The following is a 12,901-nucleotide window of genomic DNA, read 5'->3' on the forward strand; positions in this document are numbered from 1 at the left end:
AAAGGAGAAGCCAAAACCGCCCGGTGAGGCAGCGGGCGCGGCGGCCGCGGCGCTGGCAGGGGCCGAGCCGCCAAAGGCGAAGGGCTGCGGAGCTGCCGTGGCGGAGGGCGCGGCTGCGGGCGCGGCGCCAAACGTCATCGCGGCTGGCTGCGCCTGGGTGGGCGCGCCTGCTGGCGAGAAGGGTGCGGCGCCCCCAAAGTTGAAGGCGGGCGCGGGCGCAGGCGCAGGCGCCGCTGCCGCTGCGGAGGACGCCGCTGGCGTTGAGGACCCGCCGAATGCAAAAGCAGGCGCGCTCGCCGCCGCCGAAGACGGCGCTGCCGGCGCAGGGGCCGCGGCCGCCCCAAATGTGAAGCCGCCCGGGGCTGCTGCGCCGGCAGCGGCGCCCGCCGGCGCCGCCGGGGCAGCCCCGAAGCTGAAGGTCGCGCCGCCCGCCGGCGCCGACGCACCGGGGGGCGAGGCGGCGGCCGCCGGCGGCGGCGCAGCCCCGAATGAAAAGCCCCCTGATGCTGGCGCGGGCGCGGACGTTGGCCCAGTTGGTGCGTTTGCCAAGGCAGACGATGCGGGGCCCGAGCTTGCAGGGGCGGAGGCCCCGAATGCGAACGTCGTTGGCGCCCCACCAAACGAAAACGGGGCTGGGGACGCCGCAGCCGCCGCAGCCGCCGCGGGCGCCCCGCTGGCCGTAGCCGCAGGCGTGATGGAGGCGCCTGACGGGGCTGCTGCGGACGCCACCGCCGCCGCGCCGCCGGATGACGAGGCCCCGAAGTTGAAGCCGCCCACAGCCGCCAGTGCGGGCCCGCCAGCACTGTCCCCAGCCGCTGCCTTGCCCTCAGTCCCGGCCGGCGCAGCACCCGCGGCCGGCGGCGGCGCGCCGAAAGTAAAGCTGGGCACCGGCTGCGACGGCCCCGCCGCCTGGGGTGGGGCCTCTGCTGCTGCCGACGCAGGGTCGGCTGCGGGTGCGGCCGCGGCGGCGGCTGCAGGTGCGCCACCGAAGTAGGAGGAAAGCGCTGCGGGCGCCGCTGCCGGCTTGTCTGGCGCGCCAGCCGCTGACTTGGCGCCGCCGTTTACCACGCCGCTGCCACCCCCCACTGGTTCCTCGCCGCCTGCTTTGGTCGCATCCTTTGCGGCCGCGTTGCCGCCATCACCTTTCGCCACTGCCTCGGGCGCCGCCGGCGCCGCGCCAAAGCTGAAGGCCGGCGTGGACGCCGCGGCAGCGGCTGGCAGCGTCCCTGCCTTTGCCGTCGCGGTCGGCGCCGGCAGGGCAAGGGCCTTGGCAGGCTCTTCTGGCTCCTCTGATAGGTCGTCCTCTGACTCTCCCGCCAGTGGTGGCACAAAAAAAGTGACTGGTCGGCGCAGCGGCGTGCTGCCCGTGCCAGTCTGCGGCGCCACGTTGCCCGGTCGCAAGCGGAACGGCGAGAGCGCCTGCTCGTGCTGCACTGCAGCACCAGCGGCGGTGCTGCCGACAGCGCCGCCCTTCAAGAAGGCTGCACGGCTGCCCAGGACGGAAGACATATCCACCTTGAATCCTCTTTGCGCCTCTTCCGGCGCCTCTCGCCGCCTGACGGAGCGATCTTGCACGCCATCATCGGAATCGAGAACTGATGCAGACCGCTTGCGGCCGGACGGATGAAGCTCGCCCTGATTGTGGCTGACATTCCCCGCGGACTGCCTGGGCGTGAGAGCGCTGGAGGTCCGTGCTCGTTGGTGCATCGTATGCAGTTGAGCTTGCCTGCTGTGCTTGGCTAGCAGGCAGAATGTTCGAAAGATGACAACGGGAGCAATGTAATTGCAAAAGGCGAACTCTTGCTGCAACCCGCCCTTGCGCCGCCGTCGCAACCCCCCCTTGCGATCAGCAGCTCGAGCTGTCGCAGCAACGATTGAACTTAGCCGGGATGGAAGCATGCCACATTGACTGATTTGCAGGAATGTCAGCGTTTCAAAAATTCCCACCACTTCCTAAAAGTCATCAAGGGTAGTGCTAGAGGTCGCCCACCCGACGACCTGCGTGACACCAGGAAGCAACCGTTTGCCACCCAATTACTGTCGCCTCCCTGTGACGTGAACAGGCCCAGCGTTTGTGACACGTGCCCCTTTCATGCACACTTCGGAGCAGATGGATACAGTTGCTACAAATAGTTGCAGGCGGGCCGGCCTGCAGCCACTCGTTTACGACGCATCGAGCCCGTGCTGCCTTGTCAGCAGCTCCTCCGCCTTGGGCGCCGCCGCTCGCGTGCTGTACTGCTTGTAGAAAGCCTGGTGTCGCGGTACAAGCATGCGCGATCAGCATCAGTATCAGCATCATCTCTGTCTTTTGAACCTAGAGTTTCACTCCCTGGCGACAGGCGCAAGGTGGTGCTTGCAGCGGCCATCACACCAACTCAAGCACCGCCTGCTGCTTGAGGTCTCCATCCTGCTTGCCTGCCACTGGGATCCATACCAAACAAACCCAAGACATTGTGAGCCCTCACGCACCTTGTAGCCAATACCCTCTGCCAAGGGGACCACCCAGTCCTCGACCGCACGCCACGCCCAGGCCGGCATGCCGGTCAGCACGGTCTCGCCGCGCGCATAGGTGAGCAGCTTCTGCACGGGGCTGACGGCCAGCGCGGTCTCATACTCATGCCCCAGGCCTGGGTGTGTCATCAGGCGGGTAAGATTGAGATTGGGTTTTCTAGGCTGTGGGACCGCATCGCCTGTGCAGCCAATTAGGGGCGCTCGATGAAAGCAAAACATGACGACCAACGCACCACGCTTGCAGCGGTCGCCAAAACACAACCTGCAGCTTCTCAACGTACTGTTATTGTGCTGGTAGGCCCATCCCGCTCACCTTCTTTGGACTAGACACTCTCACAATTACGCATTCCTCCTTGAACAAGCATGCGTGCCTAGGTACACATGGTCGCTCGCACAGAGCACACATGTTCGCCCAACCTCCTGCATACCCATCAACCCCTCACCAGCAAGCGTCTCGTACAGCGCCTCCCCTTGCCGTGCCGGCCGCCACGTCACCTCCAGCAGCAAGTCCCCGCCCCCCTCGCCCCCCGCATTCCAAAGTGAGTGCGCCTCGCCTGCGGTGGGGCGCCAAGGTTCCAGAGGCACGGCTGTCTGGAGGGGCTTGGTGAGTTCACTTGTGGAAGCAGACGGGCGGTGTATGGCCCCGCCCTGGATGCTGCTGCTGACATACACCAAGCGCCAGCGCGCCGATGCAGTGGCAGACGTGCATCGCCATGGCCGTGTCCGCATGTTGCAGACGTGATTGAAACCTCCCCAGCACCCCGCCCACGCATCACACAGAAAATGTAAACGCAACGCGCACCCTGCTGTATAATGATGCCATCGTCCTGGGCCCCAGCCTCCGCCGCCAGCGAGGCGTGGCCCCGCCAGTAACCCAGGCGCCCCTGCTTGACCTCAACATGCTCATCCTGGTACAGATGCAGGTGGCCCGGCTGGGAGCCGGGCTGGCCTGGAAATCAATCGGTTGGGTGGCAGCACTTGTGGTGTTGGCGAGGTTGCCGGATTTGAAGGCCAAGACGACGCAGGCGAAGGGCGCGCTGATGCTGGCATGTTGAGAGCCCACAGCCAGTACAGTCCATCTGCCCCACTGCATGGCGTTGTTGCCCGCCGTGGTGGGAATGCGCAGTCGCATTGCTATCTCAATCAGCAGCGCGTACCTCGCGAGGCGCCGTAGGCTCCCTCCCTGATCAGCAGTTCCATTGTGAAGGACTCCCCGCCTGTGTCGTCGCTGCTGGTGACCACACGGTATCGCGTCTGGTTGCCTGTGGAGGGGCGTCGCAATTTGGGGTGCTGTTGCGAGGCGGGGGCCATTGTCGGTGGGGGTGCACGGTGCGCTGGATTGTAGTGACGCTCTAGTCGCCGCGAGGCAAGTGCACGTCGCCAGCTCAATGAATCGTGCGTAGGAGCCACCACTATCTGTTTCTTGCTACCCTCTCACCTGCCATCGAGTCTTCTATGTATTCTTGCCCGTTGAAGCTGGTGCGTGTTTTGCGGTTGACGCCCCACCGCACGCCCGACGTCATCAGCAGCGCCATGCTGCCGAATGCCATACCAAACACCACGAAGCCGGGTAATGGGAGGCGGCCCATGGTGTGCTACCGTTTGCTGCTGCTGCTGCCTCTCAAGGCGCTGATGGCACTGGTGTGTGCGGCCGCGGCCCGGTCGCTCCCCAACACAACTGGAGCTCCCTGCACACGCCACTGCTGCTTGCCGCTTCCCTGACGGCCGTGCCACCTAGCAGACTGATCTTCGGTGCTCTGTGATGTGGTGATCTTTCAACGTTTTGTATCTCAACAGCAGCTCATATGTTGGTGCCCGCAGTGCCGATGTGTGTGATCATTCAAAGCGCAGGGCCGTTTTTATGACAAACTGAATGTGACGACACTAATGATTTGCGCATCAGTATGCCATCCAATCCTCTTTGCACGCTACGGTAATGAACGTGCATCATGGCACCTGATCTGACGGCAGTTCAATTCAAAGCAACTTGACCACGTCTCCACGACAGACGACGAACAATACCAACCCCTGAGACATAACAGGGAAATCAACTGGCGATGCCGAGTACGGTGGTCAACCAGGGCTTGAGCCGGCAGGTGGCAGTGCTGACTGCCGTATTGCGTCGAAAGAAATTGAGCGGCGGCATGCGCGACAGTGCCCTAAGCGCTGCCGTTAGTGCCCTCAGTCATGAGTGCGACAAGGCCAAAGCTGGCGAGCTGGTGGAGGCCAGCGCGCTCGAGGCACTCTGCGGGTGCTTGCGCTCGCCGAGCGCTGCGGTAGTGCATGCCTGCCTCGTGTCGCTGGCGCACCTCTGCCAGGGTGAGTAAGCGTGGGACCGCTCGTGCTTGGGAGATGCAGGGATTTTAACCTGGATGCTTTCAGCGTGGCTCATCAGAACACACTGCCAGTGGGCCTCTGACTGGTAGCCCTGCAAGCCTCGTCCCGCCTCACATGACCCCCAGTCCCCCCAGGCGGCCCCAGCAACGAGCGGGTCCCCCAAATCAGCGCCGTCCCAGGTTTTCTCCAAAGTCTGGTGTCATGCATGGCCAGCGGCAATCTCATGACAGCGTGCGGCGCCACGAGGCTTCTGAGACATGCGATCGATGCGCACGACGACGCCGCCCGCGCTGCGCTCCAGCCCGGCTTGCCGGCCGCCATTATCTCACAGATGCACAAGTTCACCAGCAACTGCAGCGCCGGCAGCGGTGACAAAATCTATGCGTTAAGGTGGGGCAAGAACTCACCCTCGTACCTGGTGCAGGACAGCAGCTTGCAGAGCAGATTTCCTCAGCTTTTCTGCACCACTGCTTCTTGAGCGCTATATGGCAGGGCAAACAGATGCGCCAAGCCTCGATCAGGGCTGCTTTGCAGGTCGCTGGCCTTGTTGCTCCCCTGTGCCAGTGTACTCACAAACTTCTGCCTCAAACACTGCAATCCCTGTGCGTGCCCGGGCCCACGGGAATCATCAACTGCAGCCCGCACAGCATGTTGAGCACAACTGAATTCTGTCACGCGGACATGTTGATCGTCGGCTGCATCAGCGAAATATTGGCAAGCCCGCACACGGAAGTCAGGGAGTCGCTGGCACACCATGCGGGCTTCGGCTCAGCCGCCGCCACGCTGCTGGCGTGCCCGGCCGCGTACGCCGCCAGCGCTGCAGCTGGGGCGCTCTTGGGCTTCTTGGGGACCAACCAACGCTACGCCTTCAGGCCGGGCGACACGCGGCGGGCAGTGCTGCGCCTCGAGCTGGCCCCACTGGCGACCGGGATTGGTGGGATGCTGCGGCGCGCCACGCGCGGCATGGACGCGCTTAGTGCCCAAGGCAGCAGCAACGAAGCGACCGCGGCCGCCGCGGTCAGCCTTCTGCATGAAATCCTTGTGGGCGGCCGCGAGGAGGCGGCGGCGGCGATGGGTGACGCGGAGCCGCAGCTGCCGCTGCTGCTGTGGCGATTCTTGCAGCTCTGGGGGGACGTCGACAAGATTCAGGTGAATGACGAGAGGCTGGAGGATTGGATGCACCTGCGTCCGCTGGCTCGACACAATACAAGGACCTGCCAGCTGGCCCGCGGCGCCGAATGGATCACGGCATATCGCCCCTGCTGTTTGGGCTCCGCTGGCTCTCTGCTCACGCAAGACCACCGCCGCCCTCCATCCGGGCCGCTTGCATCCCGCCAGGACGCCACCTCTGGCATGGCTCACAGCAGCATCCAGGCCTTGATCTGCTTCAGCCAGAGCGCCGCCAAGCACCTGGCGGGCCATGAGCCGCCTGCCCTCATGCGCGCCGGAATTCCCTGTTTGCTGCGCATTGGCAGCGGCGAGGACCCGAGCATTGAGCTGCCAGGCAACGACCTGTTGTGGGCCGCTGCGCCGCCGGCGCTACAAGAAATGATGCACCAAAAGTTTGATGTTCGGTTTGGCGGGCGAGTGTCGCGCGCAAGCATGATGGCGACGCCGCGACGGCCCACTTTTCGGGATTTTGGCCGCGGGAAGGATCAGGGGGATGTGGCGCAATCAGTGTCGGCGGAAGATGAAGAGGCACCTGCAGCTGTGGCGCCGCCACCGCCACCTCCCGCGGCCGCTGCCCCGCAAGAGGCTGCGGCGCCGCCCGCATCTGCCACGACCGGTGCGGCGTTCCGCCGCCGTGCGTCCCGCAAACAGCTGGCGTGCGCCGTGTGCGGGAAGACCGCCCGCGACGGCGCCGCGCTCAGGCGCTGCGCCGGCTGCGGCCGCGTGACGCGCGTCTGCTACTGCAGCCAGGAGCACTGCAGGAGGCACTGGGTGGTGATGGGCCACAGGCGGCAGTGCGAGGAGGTGCAGCTTCGGCTCAAGGCGGCTGGTCAGGGAGGAGGCACATTGGAGGGCGGCCTGGGCAGCATGCGTGATGGGAATGGCGCCAGCACTGAGCCGCGGGACTGACACGTTCGATCCGCCTGCAGGCTTTCCTCATCTGGGTTCTGGCAATGGTTGGCTTTGTGGGTAAGGCTGCTGGGTGCAGCCTGGGTGGGTGAAGTGACTGGGCTAAAACTCTGCAATGGGTGATTTGATATCCGCCAACTGTCCCCAATTGCTGAGTAATTGCATGTTTGCCAATGGCTTTTTGGACCGGTGTGGAGGACTCTGAAACGAGAGGCAGAGTGTCGGGGGCTGGCAGCAAGCGCTGCGAACCATTGGCGGGGGGCAGGGGGCGGGACGGTACAACAGTACAGCACCTGCATTGTGGCCAATGCTGCAGCACGCGCCCACTTCTGCGACAGCGATGCTATTGTGGGCGGCAGGTGCACTCACGCCGGGTTGAGCATAATGCACGCAGTGCCAGTGATGTGTGACAACGATTTTTCGCAAACACGGTTTCATGACGTGTCAAGCTGGTTGTAATAGTGTACTCATATCTGGTGGATATCCTCGCAAGTTACCTTCTGTAATATAAACGAGCATGTGCCATGGCATCTGATCTGACGGCGACAGTGTAATTTGACCACGCATCCGCAGAGGTGGCTAATTACACCAAACGGCTCAGGCATATCAGCTTTCAAATGCCGAGTATGGCGGTCAACCAGGGCTTGAGCCGGCAGGTTGCTGCGTTGACTGCGGTACTGCGTCGAAAGAAACAGGGCGGCGGCATGGGCCCGAACACTGCCCTGGGCGCTGCCGTTGATTCCCTCAGTCATGCGTGCGAAATGGCCACAGCCGGCGGGCTCGTGGAGGCCGGCGCGCTCAAGGCGCTCTGCAGCTGCCTGCGCTCGCCGAGCGCTGCGGTAGTGCATGCCTGCGTTGTGTCGCTGGCGCACCTCTGCCAGGGTGAGCCAGCGTTGGACCGCTCATGCCTGCAAATAGCAGGCATTTCGATTTGAGTACTTGCGGCCCATGAAATTGCACTGCCGGGAGGTCTCCATTTGGCAGCCCTAAACGCCACAGCCCGGCTCGCACCACCCCCACGCCGCCCAGGCAGCAACAGCAACGAGCGCGTCCGCCAGATTCTCGCCGTCCCGGGGTTTCTCCAAAGTCTGGTGTCATGCATGGCCAGCGGTAACCTCATGACGGCGTGTGGCGCCACAAATCTTCTGCGACATGCGATTGAAGCGCACGGCGACGCCGCCCGCGCTGCGCTCCAGCCGGGCCTGCCGGCCGCCATCATCTCACAGATGAACAAGTTCGCCAGTGACTGCAGCACCGGCAGCGGCGACAGAATTTATGCGTTCAGGTGGGACAGAAAGGTACCCGTCTTGGCTGGTGGGGCACAGCGGCTTGCACGTATTTGTTTCCTCAGCTCTGCTGCACTGCTGCGTTTCGGGTGCTGCACGGCAGGTCAAACAGCCGCGCCAAGCCACAAGCAGGGATGCTTTGCAGGTTGCCGGCCCTGTTGCTCCCGCGCTGCGGCGGGCCAGTGTGCTCACACAACAATTGTCGGACGCACTGCGGTGCCTGCGCGTGCCCGGGCCCATCAAAAACATCGACTGCAGCCCTCACAGCTTGTTGTCTGCAAATGAAGACGGTCACGTGGACGCGCTTATACCCGGCTGCATCAGGCCCATACTTGCAAGCCCGTACGGGGAGGTCAGGGAGGCGCTCGCACACCATGCGGGCTTTGCCGCGGCTGCCAGCGCGCTGCTAGCCTGCCCGGCCGCGTACGCCTCCACTGCAATTGCTCAGGCGCTCTCGGGCTTCTTGGCATCATCCGACATCTGTGACGCCTCCAGGCCGGGCGACCCACGGCGGGCAGTGCTGCGCCTTGAGCTGGCGCCACTGGCGAGTGGAATTGTCGGCGTGCTGCAGCGCGCCACGCGAGGCGTGAACGCTCGTAGTCCCCAAGGCAGCAGCAAAAGAGCGGCCGCAGTGCAGGCCGCCTCTGCAGCGCTTGGCCTGGTGCATGGTATCCTCATGGGCGGCCGGGAGGCGGCGGCGGCGTCAATGGGTGACGCGGAGCCGCAGCTGCCGCTGCTGCTCTGGCGGGTGGCGCAGCTTATGGTGGATGTGAATCAGAGCCTGGTGAGAGACAAGCCTGACAATGAGATGCATCCGCACCTGCTGGCTTGATGCAGTTGAGCTACCCGCCAGACGGCCCGAGGCGCCTTGGGCACCACGGCCACTGCGGTTTGGGCCCTGCTGGCTCTCTGCTCCCACACGCCCACCGCTGCCCGCCGGCCGGCCAGCGTGAATCCCTTCAGGACGCCAACTTCGAAATGGCTTACAGCAGCATCCAGGCCTTGATCTGCTTCAGCCAGAGCGCCGCCAAGCACCTGGCCGCCCGCGAGCGGGCGACCCTGACCACTGCCGCAGTGTTCTGCATGCTGCGCGGCGACAGCGGCACGCAGCCACCGGCTGAGTGGCCGGGCAGTGACCTGTCGTGGGCGGCTGCGACGCCCGCGCTACGGGACATGATGCGTCAAAAGTTTGGAATTCGAACTGGCTGGCGGGCATCTCGCGCGAGCACAATGGCGACGCCGGGGCGGTCGCCCGTTCAGGACGAGTCACGTGGGATGGATCAGGGGGACGCGGCGCACTCAGTGCTGGCAGAAGACGAAGAGGCACCTGCAGCTGTGACGCCGCCGCAGCCACCTGCCGCGGCCGCCGCCCCGCGGGAGGCTGCGGCGCCGCCCGCATCTACATCGCAAGACGTCGCGTTCGGCCGCCGTGCGTCCCGCACACAGCTGGCGTGCGCCGTGTGCGGGAAGACCGCCCGCAACGGCGCCGCCCTCAGGCGCTGCGCAGGCTGCGGCCGCGTGACGCGCGTCTGCTACTGCAGCCAGGAGCACTGCAGGAGGCACTGGGTGGTGATGGGCCACAGGCAGCAGTGCGAGGAGGTGCAGCTGCGGCTCAAGGCGGCTGGTCAGGGAGGAGGCGCATTGGAGGGCGGCCTGGGTGGCACGCATGATGGGAATGGCGCCAGCACTCAGCCGCGGGACTGACACGTTCCATCTGTCTGCTGGCTTTCCTCATCTGGGATTTGCAAATCAATGGTTGGCTTTGTTGGGTCAGCCTGCAGCTGGGTGCAGCCTGGGTGGGTGAAGTGACTGGGCTGACACTGTGCCATTGGAGTTTTGCTGTCAGCCGATCGTCTCTGATTGCTGAGTAATCGCATGTGTGCTAGTGTCTGTTCAATTGAGAGGTGCAGGACTATGACACAAGAGCAGAGTGTCGGTGGTGGTTGGCAAACGCATCGGGCCACTAGCAGGGGGACGATTACATTGCTACAGCGCCTGCATCGCGGCCAGCGCCGCAGCGCGTGCCCACTTCCGCGACAGCGCCGCCATGTTGGGCGGCAGGTGCACGCACGGCACGCGCGGCACGTGCCCTAGCACAGACAGGTCCTGCGCGCGCCCCTCCCGGCAGCCGCATTCACCGCCGCCGTCGTCGCCTCTGGCGCCGCTGCCGGCCGGAGGAATGACGCGGCTGGCGCTCATTGCGCGCATGCCCCTGGTAGCAGCCGCCCGGGAGGTTCCGCTCCATTGGCCGCCCCTCACAGTGCAGCCGCGCTCTGCGCCCGCCCGCTCGTAGACGCAGGGCGCTGCTGGAGATGCACGCGGGCTGCAGCTGCGAGCACGACCTCCCGGCTGCTGCTGCTGCTGCTGCTGCTGCTTCTGCTGCTTCTGCTGCTGCTGCTGCTGCTGCTGCTGCTGCTGCTGCTGCTGCTGCTGCTGCTGCTGCTGCTGCTGCTTCTGCTGCTGCTGCTGAGTTGGCGGTGCCGGTGGGTGCAGCTGCTGCATGCTGGGCACGCCGCTGCTTGGGAGCTGCTTTGCACTAAAAGGCCGCCGCTGCGGATTGTGAGCGGCCCCCGCTGCCGGGGCTGCGGCCGGGTCACATTGGTGCGCCAGCCCGTGTGCTGGGGCAGTGCCTGGCCGGGAAGCCCCTTGTCCGGCCGCCGGCCCGTGGGCCCCCACATGTGCCGTGGGGCGCGTGTCGTTTTGCCGACGCTGCTGCTGCTGCTGCTGCTGCTGCTGCTGCTGCTGCTGCTGCTGCTGCTGCTGCTGCTGCTGCTGCTGCTGCTGCTGCTGCTGCTGCTGCTCAAGCCGAGCCGGCGGCTGCTGCCGCTGCCCGCTCGCAGGCCGTGGCCGCGCAATGTGCGGACCGGCCGCCAGGGACTGATCCTCGCCCCTCAGCATATTGTCTGCCCACCTCTCCCTCGCAAACGCGAGCGCCACCGCGGAGCCCGGCCGGCTGCCCAGCCCCGCCCTGCGGGCTGCTGCGTCCTCTGCCGCGGCAAACGCGTCGGCCCAGTGGCAGCCGTTGCCGTTCTTGTCATCATCAACCACCTCCTCCCCCTCCGCCCCACCGCCGCCGCCCGCCTTGCCGCCGCCGCAGCCGAGCGCCCCCTGCGGCGAGCCAGGACGGCGCCGCTCCCGGCTTCCTTGCCGCAGGCGGCCGCCCAACGCCGACCGCAGGCCGCGCACGCCGTGGACCGCCGCCGCCGCCGCCGCGCCCGCAACCGCCGCGCCCGTCTCTGCGCCCGCCTCGTCCCAGCCGCCGCCGCCGCTGCAGCCGGCGGCCCCCCAGCCCTCCGGCTGGGCGCCGCCCACGCAGCTTCCCACCGCAAAGCCCCACGCATCCCAGTGATCCGTTAGCCCAAATCCGCCGTCCACATCACTGCCGCGGCCGCCGCTGCGCCCCTCTCCCCGTGCCGCAGACCCCACCGACGACCGCCGCCGCCCGGCGGACTGCCGCCAGTCCCCGGACTGCTCCCCCCTGCCTTCGTCCAGGAGGCTGACGCCGCCGCTGCTGCGGGGCGGCTGCGGGCGCGGGCCAAGCGTGGGGGAGCCGTGCAGGGCGTCATGTCCCGCATTGCAGTGCGTGCCCGTAAGAGGACCGGCAGGGAGGGCGGGTCCGTGTAGGTACGCGCCCGGGCCCAGGTGGGGCGGCAGCGGGGGGCCTGCACAGGAGGGGCGCCGCGCCGTCTGCTTGTCAAAACTGTGGCGGGTGGGGGGAAGGGGCGTACAAGCGAATAGTGGGTTATCAGGCGTGCAGCGTCAGAGCGCAGGCAGGTGAACGTGCCCAGGGAGACGTGTCCGGAAGTCACCTGGCGCAGAGATGCTGGATGGCGTGATGCGCAGGTGCACAAGCGGGGGGCAGCGCATGCATATTGCACAAACCTTGCCAACCATCGAATACTGTAAGAAAGGCGGCTTCGAGGACGGGAAACTCACGCGACTGCGCCGCCCGCAGAGAAGTGGCCCCCGACGCCGGCGTTGTCCAGAGCCGCATCATCGCCCCACGGCCGCCGCGCCGCCGCCACAAACCCGCCGCCGCAATCGGCGGCCGCGCCATCAGCCTCCCGCTGCTGCCGCTTCCGGCGGGCGCCGGCCGCGGCGCGCCCAAACGCAAGCTTCGGCGCCCGCTCCGGCCGCGCGGCCGGCGGCACGCCCAGCCGCGCGGCGGCGGCGGCCAGCGCTTGGGCGGGCCCGGTGGCGGCGGCGAGGCGCGGGCTGTCGTACGTGTCTCGCTGCGTCACGCCCGCCCCGCTGCCGACGCATGCGTCTGCAACTGCTGCCTGGAGATTACTCAGCCGCCTGAGACCCCCCAACGTCACAGTTGCTCTCGCCGCCGCCGTCTCGGCCCCGCCGCTCCCGCCGCCGCCCTCGCTGGGCCGCCGCCGCGTGCCTGTAGCCCGCCGCTGCGCGGCCGGCGGCGACGGCGGGCGCATCGCCACGCCGCAGGGGACGTGCGCATCCAATTGGCAGTAAGAGATGCCCTTGTAGCAGCCGGGGCCCCCGGGGCCCTCGCCTGGCCGTGCGCTGCGTGCCCGGCCCGCTGCTGCGGCCTTGTCGCGCGTCGTCCCCTTGAAAGCCGCGCTGCCTGGCCTGCTGGCGGCTGGCTGCGCTGCTGGCTCTGCATCGCCCGGCTGTAGTCGGGCCGCTGGCGCCGACGCCGACGCGGGCCGCGGCGCGCGCTGCTGCTG

At 66.5% G+C, this 12,901-nt stretch overlaps 2 protein-coding genes across 2 annotated transcripts; both read right to left on the reverse strand.

Moving 5' to 3' along the window:
• Positions 1 to 2,163: 2,163 nt before the first annotated feature.
• On the reverse strand, positions 2,164 to 4,100 carry MNEG_4826 (hypothetical protein; the record flags this gene model as incomplete). Its single annotated transcript, XM_014046697.1, has 6 exons — positions 2,164 to 2,250; positions 2,470 to 2,627; positions 2,955 to 3,065; positions 3,314 to 3,460; positions 3,669 to 3,773; positions 3,950 to 4,100. The coding sequence occupies 6 exons, from the start codon at positions 4,098 to 4,100 to the stop codon at positions 2,164 to 2,166; spliced, it is 759 nt and encodes a 252-aa protein (XP_013902151.1).
• Positions 4,101 to 10,199: 6,099 nt separating this feature from the next.
• On the reverse strand, positions 10,200 to 12,107 carry MNEG_4827 (hypothetical protein; the record flags this gene model as incomplete). The annotated part of the gene is made up of 3 exons (XM_014046698.1): positions 10,200 to 10,679; positions 10,890 to 11,735; positions 12,096 to 12,107. The coding sequence occupies 3 exons, from the start codon at positions 12,105 to 12,107 to the stop codon at positions 10,200 to 10,202; spliced, it is 1,338 nt and encodes a 445-aa protein (XP_013902152.1).
• Positions 12,108 to 12,901: the final 794 nt, after the last annotated feature.

Source organism: Monoraphidium neglectum (assembly GCF_000611645.1).
Source record: "Monoraphidium neglectum strain SAG 48.87 unplaced genomic scaffold scaffold00689, whole genome shotgun sequence".
Lineage (NCBI taxonomy): Eukaryota > Viridiplantae > Chlorophyta > Chlorophyceae > Sphaeropleales > Selenastraceae > Monoraphidium > Monoraphidium neglectum.